This window comes from Motacilla alba, chromosome 26, assembly GCF_015832195.1.
Source record: "Motacilla alba alba isolate MOTALB_02 chromosome 26, Motacilla_alba_V1.0_pri, whole genome shotgun sequence".
Lineage (NCBI taxonomy): Eukaryota > Metazoa > Chordata > Aves > Passeriformes > Motacillidae > Motacilla > Motacilla alba.
In genome coordinates this window covers 5,146,919-5,165,004 of record NC_052041.1, presented here as the reverse complement: position 1 = coordinate 5,165,004, position 18,086 = coordinate 5,146,919, and the positions used below count along the sequence as shown (strand labels likewise).

Sequence of the window (18,086 nt, the reverse complement as noted above, 5' to 3'; positions counted from 1 at the left end):
TGGGTTGCGTAAAGCTGAAAATCCACTTCACTCTCCCCAGGGCAGGACTCACCCTTTGTCACAAGTGTAATTAACTTTGGACCCGATGAGGAGATCTGTCAGGACAACAGCTCTGCCGTTCGCTGGGTTCCCTGGGCTGGGGCACTGCTTCCCTGGAAGGGAAGGCCAGCCTCCATCAGCCCTCAGCTGTGCTCACATCCCAGCAGGGATGTCACCACAGAGAGCGGGCAGAGACACCCCCAAAGCTGGGGAAACGTGGAAACCAGCTGAGGAATGTCACCACAGAGAGCAGGCAGGGACACCCCCAAAGCTGGGGAAACAAGGAAACCAGCCGAGGAATGTCACCACAGAGAGCAGGCAGGGACACCCCCAAAGCTGGGGAAACAAGGAAACCAGCTGAGGAATGTCAGCACAGAGAGCAGGCAGGGACACCCCCAAAGCTGGGGAAATGTGGAAACCAGCCGAGGAATGTCAGCACAGAGACAGAGACACAAAGACATGTGGAAACCAGCCGAGGAATGGCAGAGCACAGAGACACCCCCAAAGCTGGGGACACAAGGAAACCAGCCGAGGAATGTCAGCACAGAGAGCAGGCAGAGACACCCCCAAAGCTGGGGAACATGTGGAAACCAGCCAAGGAATGTCAGCACAGAGAGCGGGCAGAGACACCCCCAAAGCTGGGGACATGTGGAAACCAGCCAAGCCTCGCACTTCAGGCTTTCAGCACTTGCAGGACGTACTTTTACAGAACTCCAGCACTGCAGACCATGTCTGGTTCCTGAGGCAGGTGATGGCTGGTGACACCCCCTAGGAGCTGAGTGTAGCCAGGCTGGCACTCGAATTCCACCCTGCTCCCCTCAGGAAACACCGTCTGGTTCCTGTAGGGCTCCTTCAGCTCGGCAAAGCCCAGCCTGGCAGGGGCTCTGCAGCCAGCTGCCAGGACAGAGAACAGCCCGGCTGTGAAAGAGCCACAAAAGGTGGGTTTGGGAGAGCAGGGGAAGGTTAGGTCCTGTTGGGACACTTGCCCTGCTCGCAGACGGGCACGGGAGGCTCCCAGGTGTTGTTTGGCTGGCACTGGATCTCTCTGTGGCCACGAAGGGCATAGCCCGGGTCACATTCGAAGGTCACGGTGTCCCTGTGTGCGTAGGCAGACCTGGCAGCCACGATCCTCCCGTGCTGGATCTGTGGGACAGGACAACTCGCCTCTGGAAGAGAAAGAGGTGCAGGTGCTCAGAACAGGCCCTCGGGCAGAGCTGGGCAGCTGCGAAGCCGCCAAGGGTTGCAATTTTAAGACACAAGGCTGAAAATCATTTTCCCTAGAGATGATGTTGTGCCTGCATCCTGCAATATCAAACATCTCCAAGAGCAAAGGGGACCCTGGGGCAGCAGGGTGGCACTCCAGCCTCCCCTGCTCTGCCTGGCCTCTGCTTTAGCCCCGGCAAATGCTGGGGCAAGAATTCCAGCTGGCTGCAGTTTCCCAATCTTTCCCAACACGGAGCGGCAGTGCTGGGAGGATGGCTGGGGGTCCCCGCGCCCTCAGGCAGCCCAGCCCACCTCCACAGGCCGGCAGGGGCTCGCTCCAGACGCCGTTGCGGCCGTCGCGGGTGGTGCAGTGGATGGAGGGCTCCCCGTGCAGGGGGAAGCCGCGGTCGCACGTGTAGGTCACGGCCGTGCCGTAGTGGAACTCGCTCAGCAGCCGGCCCGAGTGCTGCCCGTTGGGGATGTCCGGGGGTGGCCCGCAAGGGATGCCTGCAGAGGAGCAGAACCTCGACTCAACAGCAGCACCGGAGCTCCTGGAACCCCTCAGGCTGTGGGGCACGAACACTCGTTCCAAAGGTGGGATGAAGTGACCTCCCGGGTGAGAGCTGGTTGGGAACAGGATCCCACCCCCCTGGCAGAGCAGTAACCAAAGCTCCGTGGAGGAAACACCTGCATGCTTTGCATTTTCTACTTTTTTAAGAAATAAGAGATCGAATTCTTTTTCAGCATCACTTGTATAGAATCCCGGTGCCAGGTTGTGCAGCAGGCACACTCTGTGTGTCGCCTGTGGTTCACACCTACCTGGAGAATCTGGGAAATGCTTCAAAACCCCAAAATGTACCAGCAAATGTTCTTTCTTCGTATGGAACGGCCCTGATCAGCCCCGCTACTTGATGAGCAGAGAAGCCCGCAGGTGGAATTGCAGAGGAGCAGCACAGCGGCTCTTGGGCACTCACCAGTGGTGGAGAGAGGAAGCAAACCCACGGTCCGGGATTTTGGGATTCGCTGCTGGCCCTGCCTCAACGCTCTGTCTCCCCTTAGCACTGACCCTGGGTCTCTCTGGGTTTGACAAAACAACCCCTAAGCTGAACGTGTTTTCCCTTCCTCTCCTGCAATGGGCTCCTGGTGTCAGGCAGCAGCAGGACACTCCAGCACTGCTGGAAAAGCTCCAGCTGAGGTGTTGCTTTCCATAATCCCTTCAGCTTTGGGATCTTTTCCCAGACTGCTTTCTCATGACTTCCAAACCTTCTGGTAATTTTCCTGCCCGCAGAGGGGGGAAATTGCCTGTGAAAGCTTTGATTGGAAAGATGTGGCAGCCTCTGCTGGAAAATATTTCCCAGATCCATGCAAACCCCCAGAGCCACGAGCTACTTACGCTGACAGAGGGGAGTGTGACCAGTCCATGCGACGCGTCCCCCAGAGATCTCACAGCGCCGGCTGGATTGTCCAATTAACCTGTGCCTGGTGTTGAAAGGGTTGGTCATTCACCCCAAGGCATTTCAGTTGGAATTACTGTTCCTCCTGACCGCCTGGGATGTGGGATCAGCCCTGCTGGCAGCAGAGCTGTGGGCCTGGAGGGGAAATTCCTTCCTTGCTGTGCCTGACCCTTTTCCCTGCATTTAGAGGGGATATATATATATATATATATATATATATGTATATATATATGTATATGTGTGTGTGTGTATATATAGGGGATATAGTATATGTATATATAGGATACATAGATATATAGATATATAGATATAGATATATAGATATAGATATAGATATAGATATAGATATCAATATATAGATATAGATATATAGGTATAGATATAGATTAGATATAGAGATAGATATAGATATAGATATAGATATATAGAGATATAGATATAGATAGATATAGATATATAGATATAGATATATAAATATGTATATACACACACTATAGTGTATAGGTACAATAGGCACAGAACTCAGTACAGGGGCCTCTCTACAGAATCCATGTACTGGGAGTGAATGAGTAGGGGTTAAAAAGGGGGACACTTACCCAATCCACCTCCAAAGCAGGACTTACCCTTCCTCACAGCCGTAAACCACTGTGGACCCGAGCTGGAGATTTGTCAGGGAAATAATCTTGCCGTTCACAGGCTCGCCTGGGTGGCTGCACTGTTTCCCTGGGGAAGGAAAACACCCTTATATCCTGTCTCTCTGCATCACAGCACAAAATATGCAGTTATTGCTCCAGTCCCCTGCCCACATTCCCAGTTCCCCCCAGCACGGGTTTCCAGTTTCAAAGGGCTACATGGCTTTACTAGTCACATATTCAGAATAACGCCAGTGTTTTGGCAGCATGGACAGAACCTGAGACCTGTTCCTCCTGCACCAACAGACACCAAATCAAGGAGCTATTCACTTTTACAGAACTCTAGTGCTTCTGACCACACTCCTCTCTCAAGGCATGTCATAGTAGGTGACATTCCTGGGACTTTAGCATATCCAGGGAGGCAAGTGTACTGCACAGTCTTCCCAACAGGAAAATCAATGGCATTTCTGTGCTCCTCATTTAGCTCAGCAAACTGTAACCTTGTGGGAGCACCACAAGCACCTGGTGAGAGAGAAAAGAGATGTGAGGAGCAGGCAGGACAGGCGCCTGGGGGGCAAGCACACAAAGAGCACTGTTAGGAGGAAAGGGGTTTGGTTTGCCTTGCAAAAATGTTCATTTTGATTAATATAGCCATTAATAAAGACATTTCCCCAAAGGGTTGCAGAGGATTAGGTTCTTATTCCCAGGATAGGCTTAAATCTTCCCCTCAAAGGGTTTAACAACATTTTTAAAACAGGATTAGGGGACATAAAATAGCAGTGCAGCCCGAGGCAGTCATGTCAGGTACCTGGAGACCTGGTGAAGGAGCCGTGGTAAGGCAGTGCTCTGTCACACACAGGAGCAGGGGGCTGCCAGCTGCCATCCTCCTGGCAGGCCACGCTGGCACTGCCCTGCAGGCTGTAACCTTCGCGGCACCGAAATGTCACCGTTTGCCCGGGTGCAGAGAGAAGCCCGTGGCCACCAACTTGCCTTCCATTGGCTACGACTGGATTGATGCAGACATTCCCTGGAAATGAGGGTGTGCAGGAGGAGCAAAAGAAAACACAAAACCACCGGCTGTTAATCTCAGAATCACAAAATCAGAGCGATGCCCACACAAACCTCCCCAGCCGTAGGAAGGCTTGGCATTAATTGATTCCATGATACACTTTGAGTGGAATCACCGTCTTGGAGGATCTGTTTGCTCTGGTGAGGGTATCCCCTGTGCTCAGAGCCGCACTGAGTTTGTCCCCTGGGGGGACAGAGCCCAGACTCACCTTCGCAGCGAGGGCGGGGCTGGCTCCAGTTCCCCGATGCTCTGCAGGACACAGCGGCATTTCCAACCAGGTAATAGCCAGGATTGCAGCTGTACCGCACAGACATCCCAGCGGTAAAAAACGCTTTGTGCCGGCCGTTGTGATTTCCATTGGCGACCTCCGGAGGCATCGGGCACGGCCGGACTGCGAGAGGGAGTTGGGAGATTGAACTCAGCGAGAGAGCAGGGAGCGAGGGGAAGGCAGGCAGAGTGATGTGCACGGATGGGTTAAATCCCTGCCTGCACCCCCTGCTCCTGAGCAGCACTCACCCCTTTGGCACACGAGCACCGGCGGGTCCCAGGTGCCCCCGGGCTGGCACCGAGCCTCATCGGAGTCCTCTGTGCTGTAACCAGCATCACAGCCAAAGTGCAGCGTCTCTCCAGCCCTGTAGGTGCTCTGCACGTTGAGGACCTTCCCATTCTGCACCTGGGGTTCCTGGCAGCCGATCGCTGTGGGAGCAGTGACAGCGTCCTTTAAACCTGACTTCATCAGCGGGATCCTGCACAGACAGAGCCCTCTCCTCCCCTCTCCTCAGTGCCATAATCCCTCCTGCTCTGATTCTGCAGCACCCCTGCTGCCCCCCACCCCAGGAGAGAGGCCCCCACCCACCTTCACAGCGGGGCAGGGGCCGGCTCCAGCGCCCGGAGTCCGTGCAGGCGATGGACGCATTGCCGAGCAGCTGGAAGCGCTCCCTGCAGCTGTAGGACACGGTCACTCCCCGGGGGAACCGGTCCGAGGAGAGCCCGCTGTGCAGCCCGTTGGCGATGCTCGGTGGCCGAGGACATGTCACCTCTGCAGCGGGAGGGGAAACCTCATCAGAGGCTGGGAGAGCTGATTTTGGGGAGCCAGCTCAGCCCCACCCTCCCGCACTCAGACTTTGGGAGGACAGAGGGCTCAAACCCCGGGTACTGCCAGCTGCATCCTGCCAGCAGCCTTTGGGTCTCCTGTCTCTCCTCTGACTTTTCCGGACAAAGAGTATTGAAACGATTCATTTAAACTCAGCTGGTCTCCCTTAAAAGCTGCGTCCCCCTCCGTGTCCATGCCTGGTGTCAGCACTGTCACCATCCATGGATAATGACTGGAGCACAGGGAGGAGGGGGCTGGCTCTGGACTCGTGGATTTCAGCTTGTTCTTTACATATTATAAACCCATATATTTCATTAAAATGGAATTTAGTCTCTCGCTGAAGGTCTCAGTGGATTCGGTGAGGGTGTCCCCTGTGCTCAGAGCCGCACTGAGTTTGTCCCCTGGGGGGACAGAGCCCAGACTCACCTTCGCAGCGAGGGCGGGGCTGGCTCCAGTTCCCCGATGCTCTGCAGGACACAGCGGCATTTCCAACCAGGTAATAGCCAGGATTGCAGCTGTACCGCACAGACATCCCAGCGGTGAATCCTGCTCTGTCCCGGCCGTTGTGATTTCCATTGGCGACCTCCGGAGGCATCGGGCACGGCCGGACTGCGAGAGGGAGTTGGGAGATTGAACTCAGCGAGAGAGCAGGGAGCGAGGGGAAGGCAGGCAGAGTGGTGTGCACGGATGGGTTAAATCCCTGCCTGCACCCCCTGCTCCTGAGCAGCACTCACCCCTTTGGCACACGAGCACCGGCGGGTCCCAGGTGCCCCCGGGCTGGCACCGAGCCTCATCGGTGTCCTCTGTGCTGTAACCAGCATCACAGCCAAAGTGCAGCGTCTCTCCAGCCCTGTAGGTGCTCTGCACGTTGAGGACCTTCCCATTCTGCACCTCGGGTACCTGGCAGCCGATCGCTGTGGGAGCAGCGACAGCGTCCTTTAAACTTCACTGCGTGAGGAGCCGGATCCTGCACACACAGAGCCTTCTCCTCCCCTCAGTGCCATAACCCCGCCTGTTCCGATCCTGCAGCACACCCAGCACCTCTGCTGCCCCCCACTCCAGGAGAGAGGCCCCCACCCACCTTCACAGCGGGGCAGGGGCCGGCTCCAGCGCCCGGAGTCCGTGCAGGCGATGGACGCATTGCCGAGCAGCTGGAAGCGCTCCCTGCAGCTGTAGGACACGGTCACTCCCCGGGGGAAGCGGTCCGAGGAGAGCCCGCTGTGCAGCCCGTTGGCGATGCTCGGTGGCCGAGGACATGTCACCTCTGCAGGGGGAAAGAAAGGCTCCTGTGCTTCTGCTCTGTGCTGGTTTTGTGCTGCTGGCACGGCTCGGGTGACAGCAGAGCGAGCTCCTGAATGCTGCCCTGGGTTCCGTTTGCTGGGTCAAGGCTTTAGGTCACTCGAGGTGCAGCTGCACCTGGAAGAAATCCCTGGCAGCAATGAGAGTCCCGACAGGAACATGGGCACATCGCAGGGGCCGGGAGGGACCCACACTGGCATGGAGGCAGCGAGAGCAGTGAGAGGTTGTCATTACTCTCCACCCCACAATGAAGTGGAAGGTGAGGGTGAAATTGCCCCCAGAAGCAACGTCAGCAATCCCCCGGGATTCAGACCCTGCCATCCCAGGGGGTTAACCTCTCCCCATCCCTCTCGGAGCTCCGGACAGGGCACAGCCATGCCCGTGTCCCACCCCTGCGTGTCCCACCGGATCTGTTTCTGTTTCTCTGCCAGCCAAGCTTGGGGAGGGCAGCCAGGACAGATCCATCCCGGCTTTGCCTTCCAGTGAATTTGAGAGGGCACAAGAGGAGCTTCCCCCGCGGCCGGCGCTGCTCCCAGCGCTGGGACACTCACGGGACACTCATGGGACACTGATGGGACACTCACGGGACACTCATGGGACACTCATGGGACACTCACGGGACCCTCACGGGACACTCACCCTTTTTGCACTCCGGCAGAGGGGGGTCCCACCTGGCGGCAGCCCCGCAGGTGCTGCTGCCGGGGCCCCGCAGGGTGTAGCCCGGGTTGCAGGTGACGCTCACGGTGTCCCATGTGCGGTAGGAATAGTGACGAGGGGACACCCTCCCGTACGGCACGCGGGGGATCGGGCACCAGGCAGCTGGGATGGAGAGAGGGGAAATGCCGAGCCTCACAGCTCCGGGAATCCCGCCGTGCTGCAGGGTGTCTGTGCAGCCTGGGGCCCGTGGGCACGGGGGGCTGCAGCTGGGCTGGGGGTCCCTGGGCTGCAGAACCCTCCCTGTACTCCTCGGGGACCCCGCTGCCACCTCAGCTGACAAAATCTGCGTGTCCAGGATTTCACGTCAACACCCAGCAGGGTCAGGAGCCTTTCCTGCCTTTCTGCAGGCTCTGAAGCCCCTCCTGAGGGCCCAATCCCACCCAGGAAAACACTGGCAGGGCAGCCCAGGACTGACCCAACAGCCCCCAGGGATCTGGGCTGTGCCGGGGGCAGAGAGGTGCCCAGCTGGGCTGGGGGTGCCAGCTGTGGCTCTGATGATGTGCCAGCTGTGGCTCTGATGGCCCCAGAGGGTCTCTGCCCTCAGCAGAGGAGCTCGGGGGCTCTGTGATGCCAAGGTCCACGTGGGACCAGTGCAGGGCTCCCGTTTCCCTCTGCAGGGAAGGGCACAGGGGTCAGCGAGGATAGAGCAGCGATGAGGAGCAGGAGGGCAGTGGGAGGAAGGCCCCAGAGGAGCAGAGCTGCTGCTCTGCCTTACCTTGAGCCCCGGGCGTGGTGCTGAGGAGCAGAGCGGAGCTGCCCAGCAGGCAGAGGGTGAAGGTGGGCACCATCCCTGGCACAGACAGCAGCTGCTGGGGGCACGGGGCAGATATAGGCACCCCAGTTCCCCCCACTGCCCCCGTGGGAGGAAGGAGATGCTGCTGGGGGACTTCCCAGGACTGTGGGACAGGAACCTGTGGGCTCCCCAGGACGTGCAGGCAGGATGTCCCAGCACCCCCAGGGAGGCTGCAGGTGCCCCAGGCTGCTGCTGCTGGTTTTGGCAGGGGACGACGTGGAAAGAGGGGTGAAAAAGGGCTGGGTGCAGGCAGAGGTGCTGTAGCAGAGCGTCCTCCCCTAGGGGAAGTGGCCCAGGCTCTGTCCCAGAGCCCCAGGGGATGGTGGTGGCACCCAAGGGACACGGCACAATTCACCTGCCCAGGGATGGGATGGGCAGTGGGCAATTCCCTCTTCCCATAAAAATGGGACCAGCTGGGGACACAAATCGTCCTGACCTGACCCTGGGCTCATCCCTCCCCACTGGCAGGAAGAACAAACCCCCAGACAGGCCTTTTGGATGAGGAGCAGCCCCAGCAGCTCCAGCTGCTCCCCTCCCTCAGGTGACGCTTCCTGAGCCTAAAGCAGGCAGCCCGACACGAACTGCTCAAGTCCTTTTATTTCTTTTATTGACAGAGAGCTTCCAATACTCACAAACCCAGCGTTCACACTTCAGAATCGCAGCTGGTCATTTGCACTCAGATTCTAAAGAAAAGTGATGTGCAACTGATTACAAATACAGGAAATAAACCCTCTCCAATGGTAAATTTTGGTGACCACACCTGTAAACAATGTTTCAGCATTCACAATTCCTTTCATTTGATAGTGGAGAGGTGATTCCAAGCTGATCCCCAAACCACATGTTAAATGATTTGAAAAAAAAATCGCTTTGGACTATGCAGTAGGAATAAATGTGCTGGGATTAAAATAGCAAAGCCAAACAGAACCCAGAGCTGGGAGGCTTTAGGTTGTATTTTGTCCATTTAGTCACAGAGAGAAATAAAAATAACCAGCAATGTGCAAGTGCTTGTTCTGCAAGGCTGAAAAAACAGGATCTGCAGTGCCCCTGTGACAGCCGGGCAGGACAGTGCTCTGCTGGGGAGGGAGAACTGGGGGGTCTGTGTGGATGGAAATGGTTATTTGTGAGTTTCCTTCTTATTAGAGGCGTGTTCCTGCTAGCAGGGGAAAATGGAGAAACCAAAGGTCTGTATAGACACATTTTGGACAGTTCCTGTTCCCAGTGTGCCTCATGAGAAGCTCCCAGATGGGTGATTTACCTCTGCTGCAGGCAAAACCCCAAACCTCAACATTTTGCTTTAGCAGCAGCTAAAAGTCCAAGTATCTCAGGCTTGGGCAGTCAAAATTCCACCACCGTGGTGTTTCCCTTCCAAACAGGAAACCTTCCAATCATAACTCCATTTTATGACAGCTTATCCAGTGACCTTGAGCCTGAGTTTCATCCTGAGTTTAGCTGAGTGACAGCCCGGAAAGGACACCAACACCTCAGCATGGCCTTGCCATCAGCCAGACAAATCCAGGGCATTTTGCCCACATGGTCCCTCCCTCACCTCTGTCCACGCTCACACTCATCCTCGGCACAGCCACGAGTGCCTCGGGGCAGGCAGGATGAAACAAAGTGCCCAAAAGCTCTGGGGTTGGAGTCCCGCTCCCAGGACAAAGGTCTTTGGCATCTCTGTGGCTTCACACAGGGGGAGCTGCCTTTGAGCTCCGAGCAGCATTGCAGAAGTTCTGAGCAGCATTCCAGGTGCCTTCCAAAGCACTCCAGTCCCACCCAGAAGTGCCAGGGTTTCCTGGCAGTCACTGCTTCAAGGCCATTTTGTCAGGAGGGACAAGCAGAGCACTGCCCCACCTCCCTCGTCACAATTCCCAGGAAAGCTCAGGCACTGGACACCAGTGCAACAGCAGCAATTAACTGAGCAGAAGCAATTAGTGAACTTGATTACATCTGCAAATAATGAGACTGCGAAATCATTTAAGCCACTCTATGGGAAGGCTTGATTAGTAAACATGAAAAAAACCCCAGAGCCAAGATATCTGTATTCCTTATTTTATATTCCTTTTATTTACAAAACAGTTTTACTAGAAATACTGTAAATTTTGCACTTTTATCTGCACACTAGGAAAAGAACCTCAGTTGAAAAGAAGTTGTTTAAGAAATACAAATAAATCTTGTAAGATTGTGTGAAGAGGAAATTATTTTCCCAGCGCAAAGAAACGTTTACTGACTTTTTAAAGTCTCACTTTAAGAGCTGGAAAAATACTTTGTTCGTACAAAAATAAACAAAAAAGTAGGCATTAAACCAACACAGAGGTGGGTTTGAAGTATGTTGGGTTTTTCTTTGCCAGCCCAGGTGAAGTCAGAGCCTTGATTTCAGGTATTGCACTCAGAGCTGGATCCCTGCCGGGGATCGGTGCTGAACTCCCCTTCCCTCCTCAGCTCCTGGGTTTATCCTGCAACGGGAAACACGCAGGAATCAGGGGGAGCCCCTCGGCCTGGGGAGGGCGTGAGGAGCCCTGTCCCCCTCCCCAGGGCCCCCGGGGTGTTCGGGGTGCCCCGTGCAGCTCCTACCATCAGGTGCCAGGCGCTGGGGCTGGCACAGGTGGGCGTGGGTGGGCACCGAGCACACGGGGCAGAGGTGGCAGCCAGGGCTGTGCAGAGGGACCAGGTGGGCCGGGGTCCCCTCCCCGGCCAGGGGACACACGGGGCTGCTGGCTGTGTCCCCGTGGACGAGGGACAGGAGCTGCCTGTCCGTGCAGGGGGGGCAGACGGGGCCCTGGGGGCTGTGGGGAGAGAGGTGAGGTGAGTCCCAGCGGGGTTGTGACAGGACCTGCCCCTCTCCAAACCACCCTGCACAGGCTCCAGCGCCCACAGAAGCTGCTTTCCTCCACAATTTCCCTTTTTAAACCCCGACAGGCAGTGATTCAAGAATGCAGAGCTGGACCAGCTCCCCCACAACTGGGGCTCACAGCCAGTGGAACAGGCACTCACAGGAATAAATGGAAAAACCCCGGGGCAAGTGCAGCAGCAAGGAGTTCACACTTCCCAAAGCCAAAGCAAGCAGATGCACGTGTCCAACCATGTTTATCTGGGTTTTCCTGTGAATTTGGGTCTGTCAATGGTGACTCTGTTAAAGAAGCTTTGTCAGCCTGAGGGAGCGCCAGACTCGCATGGGCGAGTGTCAGAAATCAATAAATAAACCGAGCAAACAGCTTTACCTCATCACTGCCCTGGCCCAAACCCTTACCTTGCCACAAGCAAATGAGCCGTGCCCACAGGTGGGAAAAGCACTGGGCAGTGGCTGGGAAGAGGCTCCCACTGCAGGGCCTCACCCGGGCTCTTCGCTGCTTAACCAAAACCACAGCCCCAAAGAACACGAGCCAGGTGAGCACAGCTGAGGAGCACAGGCTGCTCCAGAGACCCCCAGCGAAACCCCACGAGCGTCATCTGAGTAAACCTCACCCAGTTCCACATCTCTCTGCTTGAGCAGCACCACACTTCTACCCTGGCACGGGGCGAGGAGCAACCAACATTCACCCGCTGCCCCTGCTTTCATTCTGAGTGAAGCTGTGAGCTCTCAGCCTGGAGGGCACTGGGCACACGCTGTGGTGCTGAGAGGAGCTGGACAGGAGCTGCCTGCACCGGCCACACTCACCCCTTGTGCCACCACTCCCCCGGTGTCACAGCACTGCTGTCACCCTGGCCAGTGTGGGCACGGAGCCAGCTCTCACAGATGGGACAGATGTGGTCGCTGTGGAGAGGAACCATTGAGGATGAGCACTGAGAGCATGGATCCGCCTTCCAGGCCATGGTTCTGGGGCTTGGAACAGCCTGGGATAGTGGGAGGTGTGGGGGCGGGATGAGATGAGCTTTAAGGTCCCTTCCAACCCAAACCATTCTGGGATTCTCTGATAAACACATTTCTACTCTGTTCCGAAATTCGCTGATTTTTGTCCATGCCCGCCGTGGCACCTGGGTGTTTTGAGGTGGACGACTGACCTTTGGTGGTCCATGGGCTGCTCTGCCTCACTCCACCGTGGAGCAGCTTCTCCCGTGCCATCGGCCCTCAGCACATCCACAGCTTTGGCAGGAGAGCTGAGCACACACAGGGAGAGAATAACCTGAGTGTGTGGCTCCCCAAAAACACCTACTGCCCAGCAGAGCCACTGCTCCCTGATATAGCTCCTGCTGAAACAGAAACCACACAAACTCCAACTGCAAAACTCACTTTATCCACCCAAAGATGCTTCCTCCCCCTTTCCCCTAGTTCTGCCTCCCATGGGCTCCCCTGTTGGATCTGTACCTGGTGCCTGCTGGGCTCTGGCCGTCCCCACCACCGATGCTGGGGACCGAGTAGCTGCGGGGTTTTTGGGGCTGGGAGCTCAGCCAGTCCTGGCAGGCGGCGCAGCCGTGGCGTGGGGGCTCTGAGAGAGGGGCCAGGTCACCGTGGAGCTGCTCCTCACAGCTGCGACACACGTGGCAGTTCCCTGTGTGGCTGTGGAGGAGAGAGATGGGGGAAATCCACCCAGCAAGCCCCAAACCCCCCTGAAGCACCCTTGGGACAGCAGGGTGGCATTTGAAAGTCAAAAAGTGCTCAAAGATCTTCTGCACAGGTGAGCTCAGCAGCAGTGAGACCCCTGGCTATAGGCAGAAGTCTGGCACAAGTTTTTGGGCAGGTGAACAAGCAAACCTACCAAAAATAGGAATTCCAGGGCTTGGGGTGCTTCTTCTCATCTGTAACCTCCGGGTGCACCGCTGCATCCCTTGGCTTCATCTCCTGCTTTTGTGAATTCACATTGTAAGAGCTGGAGAGACAGAAAGGGGGAAAATTGTGGAATAAAAAGAAGCTTAGCAACATGGAAAAGTCATGCTAACCATGCAAATATACTGAAGGTATAGGGCTTGAAAGGAAAAATCCCCAGGGAAAGTTCTGATTTTCGAGGGGCAGCTTACTGCTTTTCACTCTCTTTCCGTCTCATGATGATCCCAGCTAGAATTCCAAGGGCTACTGGGGGAACTGACAAAGAAGGGAAAGGGAGAGTGAAATCAACCACTGACTCCAGGTATTTAACAGCAAACAGCTTTGGGGTAGGAAAATATCTTTCCAATTTTAAGCTACTTACCAATGCAACTCGGAATGAGGATGCTTGCTGGGGAGGAAAGTAATGAAAGGGATGTTAAACAGGTGAAGGCCAAAATGTGGTGCAATTAGAGCAATTAACAGGACTTCTAAGAAATGGGGCTCTTACCCAGCCAGTAAGGATTCTCTTCTGAGGGTTTGGTTTGGTTCGTCTCTGCTGTGGTTTTAACTAGGGAGAGACAAAGGAAAAGCACTCAAAATGTGATTTTATATGGTGCTCAACTTGTGCTTAATATATAAAACAGTTCAGAGAGGAGTAAACATCACACGGGCAGGTGACTTGTGCATCTCAGGCTGTGGCAGGGACCTCTTGTGCCCCTCCAGGCCTTAAGGGCAGAGGGGATTCTCTGTTCCACTTGGCTTTATTGCCTGGGTGTTGCTGGACACGAGGCATAAATCCTTTAAGTCCCCTCCACCAGCTTTGCAGTCACCGATAATTCCCCACATCGTTCATTACGTTTCTGCCTGTTCCTCTCGAAGGGAAAATGTAAAACCGTGGCTGCCTCTGCTGCTGGCTCCTCAGCAGAGCCTGGCGCCTTGCAAGGCAGGTGGAAACAAACCCTGCCGAGCGCCCGTGCAGCCAGGACGGGATCGGGAGCAATTGCCAGCCCGGCAGGAGCGAACAGCGGGGAAGGGGATGAGCACTTCGGGGATGAGCACAGCGGGGAAGGGGATGAGCACTTCGGGGATGAGCACAGCGGGGAAGGGGGTGAGCAGGGGATGGCTCTCACCGCGGCAGGCGGGCGGGGCCCCGCTCCAGGTGCCGCTGTCGCCGCTGTCGCCGCTGTCGCCGCTGTCGCCGGTGCAGCGCAGCGTGTCCTGCCCCACCAGCTCCAGCCCCGGCTCGCACGTGTAGGTCGTGACAGAGCCCAGCACGAACTCCTCCGAGCTGTTCCCGCTGTGCTGCCCGTGGGGGATGGCTGGAGGAGGGGGACAGGAAATAACTGTGGGAGAAAGAGGGAAGAACTCAGGGGGTGACCCCGGGGCGCTCTTCTCAGCAGACGCTGCTCCTGTCAGGCTTGCCCGGGCAGCAGGAACCAGTGATGCTCCCGGGGACTCCCTGCTTGTGACAGCAGCTGTCCCCTTGCAGAGATGCTGACCTGACTTCACTTAGTGAAGGAAACCAAACATTCAGAATTTCTGGGTTGGAATATTTGGTTTTTCCAGTCAAGCGCTGGACAACTTCACTCACCCTGACAAGCTGGAAGAGGACTCCAGACAGCTTTGTCTCCCTGTAGGAGACAACTGATAGAAGGTGATGCTCCCTTTAATCTGTACCTGCAGGGGCAGAAAGCACATCCCAAAATCAGCTGCTTGGCACCAACCAAGAATGTGTCACCACAGAGGAGCTGAGGACTCTGCATGGGCAGGGCCTCATGTCCCAGTTGACACCCCAGTGACTCTGGCCAGGCAACTGGGAAGCAGAGGGCAGTGGCTTCACACTCACCCACGGTCACAAACCACACTGGCTGTTGCACCCAGCTCATGTTTTTTTAGGATAACTTGGCCGTGTTCTGGATTGGCTGGAATACCACAAGATTTCTCTAAAAGAGAGTAAGAATTTCCTTAGGACACTGTGAGGCTGGGAAAAACCCCACAAACTGAGTTTTCACGGCAGTATGGCAATTAATGGTATTTCATGTTAAATGCCATTAGAAAGGAGCGATTTTAAAATACAGGCGTGGCACTTGGAACACAGCTTTGGGGAAAATGAAATGACATGGGGACACTCACTCTGACACAGCTCAGGAACTTCTGTCCACGTTAAGTTGTCCAAACAGGTGCTGGTGGGGGGCTGGGCTGTGGTGTTTTCAAAACCTTGGCGACAAACGTACCTCACCGTGGTGTTCACGGCGTAAAAATTCTGCATTCTGTCTTCTGGTGACAACGAAGCAAATGTCACGGTTCTGGGTCGGGGACAGCTGCCTGGCCACCACAGAGACACCCAAATGTCCGGTTACAGAGCAAAAATAACACTTTGCTTTCAACTGTAAACACAAATCCGAGTGATAACGCAGGAGCCTCCCATGGACACCCCAAACAGGGCCCTCCTCCCTGGCCACTTCCACCAGGGAATTGTCTGAGGTGGGGAAGTGCAGCCAGCTCTCACTGGAAAGGTTTCCAAACCCCCAGAGCCAAACCTCCCCGCCTGGTTAACCCTTTGGTCACTCAGTGCCCTGCCCCTGCATTCCTTCCCCTTTTCCATGCGCTTCCCCGGCTGTTCCTCTATTTTCATTAACCCACAAGCGCCACACAAGTGGCTCCGACGGCTCGGTGGAGTGGAGGAAAAAGGGGCAGCAGGAGAAGTGGCCAAACCACTTCATCCTGTGTGATGAGGAAAGCCCTGAGGCAGCGATTGCCAAAGCTGCGGGTGTTCCCGGAGGCAGCCCGCGCCCTGCTTGTGTCAGAGGAGGGGAAACACTCACGGCCGCAGAACTCCGGCAGGCTGGACCAGCGGGAGTTCGGCAGGCACCGGATGGTGTCGGGGAGAAAGGGGAGTTTGGTGTAACCCGGCACGCAGCCGAAGGTCACTGTGGAGCCCACGCTGAAGCTCTGCTGGTGTTTGGTGTCCCCTAGGGGCTCGGCGTGGCTGATGTTCGGCAGCGGCCCGCAGTCCCCTGTGGGAAAATAAACGGGGATTTAGCGGGGCTCGTTCTGCTGCTCTTGTACCCCGGGCGGGGCAGGGGGCACACAGAGCCGGTGGGAAAGGGGGGCACAGGGAGCACACGCAGGGACAGGGAGATGGGGCACACACGCAGGGATATGGGGCACACACACACAGGGATATAGGGCACAGACAGGGACAGGGAGATGGGGCACACACAGGGATATGGGACACACACACACAGGGATATAGGGCACACACACACAGGGATATAGGGCACACACACAGGGATATGGGGCACACACACACAGGGATATAGGGCACACACACAGGGATATAGGGCACACACACACAGGGATATGGGGCACAGACAGGGACAGGGAGATGGGGCACACACACAGGGATATGGGACACACACACAGGAACATGGGGCACACACACACAGGGATATGGGGCACACACACACAGGGAGATGGGGCACACACAGGGATATAGGGCACACACACACAGGGATATGGGGCACAGACAGGGACAGGGAGATGGGGCACACACAGGGATATGGGGCACACACACACAGGGATATGGGGCACACACACAGGGATATGGGGCACACACACAGGGAGATGGGGCACACACACAGGGATATGGGGCACACACACACAGGGAGATGGGGCACACACAGAGAACCCACTCAGAGCACACACAGAGCCACAAAAGGAACACACAGAGCACACAAGGAGCACAAACACACACGGAGCACGTGCACATGGATAACACACACTGACACACATAACACACAGAGCACACAGAAAACACACACGGGGCACATGGAGCACACACACACACACACACAGGGAACACATGCACACACATCACCCTGCCATGGATAACACATGGACCATTGATTCCCATGGATAACACACACTGCCTTGGATAACCCACACTGCCATGGATAACCCACACTGCCTGGGATAACCCACACTGCCATGGATAAACCACACTGCCATGGATAACCCACACTCCCATGGATAACCCACACTACCGCAGATAACCCACACTGCCATGGATAACCCACACTGCCTTGGATAACCCACACTGCCTTGGATAACCCACACTGCCTTGGATAACCCACACTGCCATGAATAACCCACACTGCCTTGGATAACCCACACTGCCATGGATAATCCACACTGCCTGGGATAACCCACACTGCCTTGGATAACCCACACTGCCATGAATAACCCACACTGCCTTGGATAACCCACACTGCCTTGGATAACCCACACTGCCATGGATAAACCACACTGCCATGAATAACCCACACTCCCATGGATAACCCACACTACCGCGGATAACCCACACTGCCATGGATAACCCACACTCCCTTGGATAACACACGGATCCTACACTCGCACACCCGCGGGTGCAGAGAGCGCTCCCGCACGCACGGAGCTCCCAGCCCGGAGCGCCCGGCTCCCCGCAGCCCCCTCCCCTCCCGGGGCTCACCCCACGCCGCGGGCGGCAGCAGCAGCACCGGCAGCAGCAGCAGCAGCAGCAGCGGGAGCGAGCAGCGGCGGCCGGAGCCCATCGCGGGTTCCCCGGCACTGCCCGGGCAGCGGAGCCCCTCCCGCGGGGCTGCTCCGAGCTCCGCGGAGCCCCCGCCCGCCCCTCCCGGCCAGCCCGGCTCAGCTGAGCTCAGCTCAGCTCCGGGAAGGCGCTGACGAAAGCCGTGAGCGCGGCGGGGAGCGGGGCTGGGTGTGGAACGTTGGGGTGCGCGGTGCCAGGCGCGCCCGGCATCCCAGGGAGCGGCTGGCCGGGAATCTGCTGCCTCAGCCTCTCCTTCTAGCCTTACTCTGCACTTCCAGGAAAGACCCCCCTCCCTCCAAAGCTGCCGAGCCCCAAAGGAAAAGAAAATACCCGAACCAAAAAGGGCAGGAAGGGGAATGTGTCCTCCCAGCCCGAGGAGAGGGCAGCAGCCGACCTGCACCTTCCTGTTTCCCTTTGTCATCCAGGAAACAGCGATGTTTCCACTGCTTAAACTTACC

At 56.4% G+C, this 18,086-nt stretch overlaps 1 protein-coding gene across 1 annotated transcript in view; it reads right to left on the bottom strand.

Moving 5' to 3' along the window:
- The window catches only part of CR1 (complement C3b/C4b receptor 1 (Knops blood group)), a 40,724-nt gene extending 23,007 nt beyond the window's left edge, over positions 1–17,717 (bottom strand). The window contains 32 exon segments of the mRNA XM_038162310.1: positions 53–152; positions 741–786; positions 788–933; positions 1,026–1,205; positions 1,555–1,749; positions 2,636–2,721; positions 3,320–3,419; positions 3,659–3,850; positions 4,137–4,355; positions 4,606–4,788; positions 4,914–5,093; positions 5,254–5,436; positions 5,917–6,099; positions 6,225–6,404; positions 6,572–6,754; positions 7,429–7,608; positions 8,222–8,315; positions 9,555–9,559; positions 10,868–11,079; positions 11,952–12,047; positions 12,296–12,391; positions 12,600–12,791; positions 12,991–13,125; positions 13,250–13,313; positions 13,420–13,446; positions 13,546–13,605; positions 14,168–14,380; positions 14,629–14,714; positions 14,884–14,980; positions 15,171–15,362; positions 15,863–16,054; positions 17,548–17,717. Coding sequence (XP_038018238.1) covers positions 53–152; positions 741–786; positions 788–933; positions 1,026–1,205; positions 1,555–1,749; positions 2,636–2,721; positions 3,320–3,419; positions 3,659–3,850; positions 4,137–4,355; positions 4,606–4,788; positions 4,914–5,093; positions 5,254–5,436; positions 5,917–6,099; positions 6,225–6,404; positions 6,572–6,754; positions 7,429–7,608; positions 8,222–8,315; positions 9,555–9,559; positions 10,868–11,079; positions 11,952–12,047; positions 12,296–12,391; positions 12,600–12,791; positions 12,991–13,125; positions 13,250–13,313; positions 13,420–13,446; positions 13,546–13,605; positions 14,168–14,380; positions 14,629–14,714; positions 14,884–14,980; positions 15,171–15,362; positions 15,863–16,054; positions 17,548–17,629 — 4,379 coding nt within the window. The 5' untranslated portion in view covers positions 17,630–17,717.
- Between the last annotated feature and the right edge of the window lie 369 nt (positions 17,718–18,086).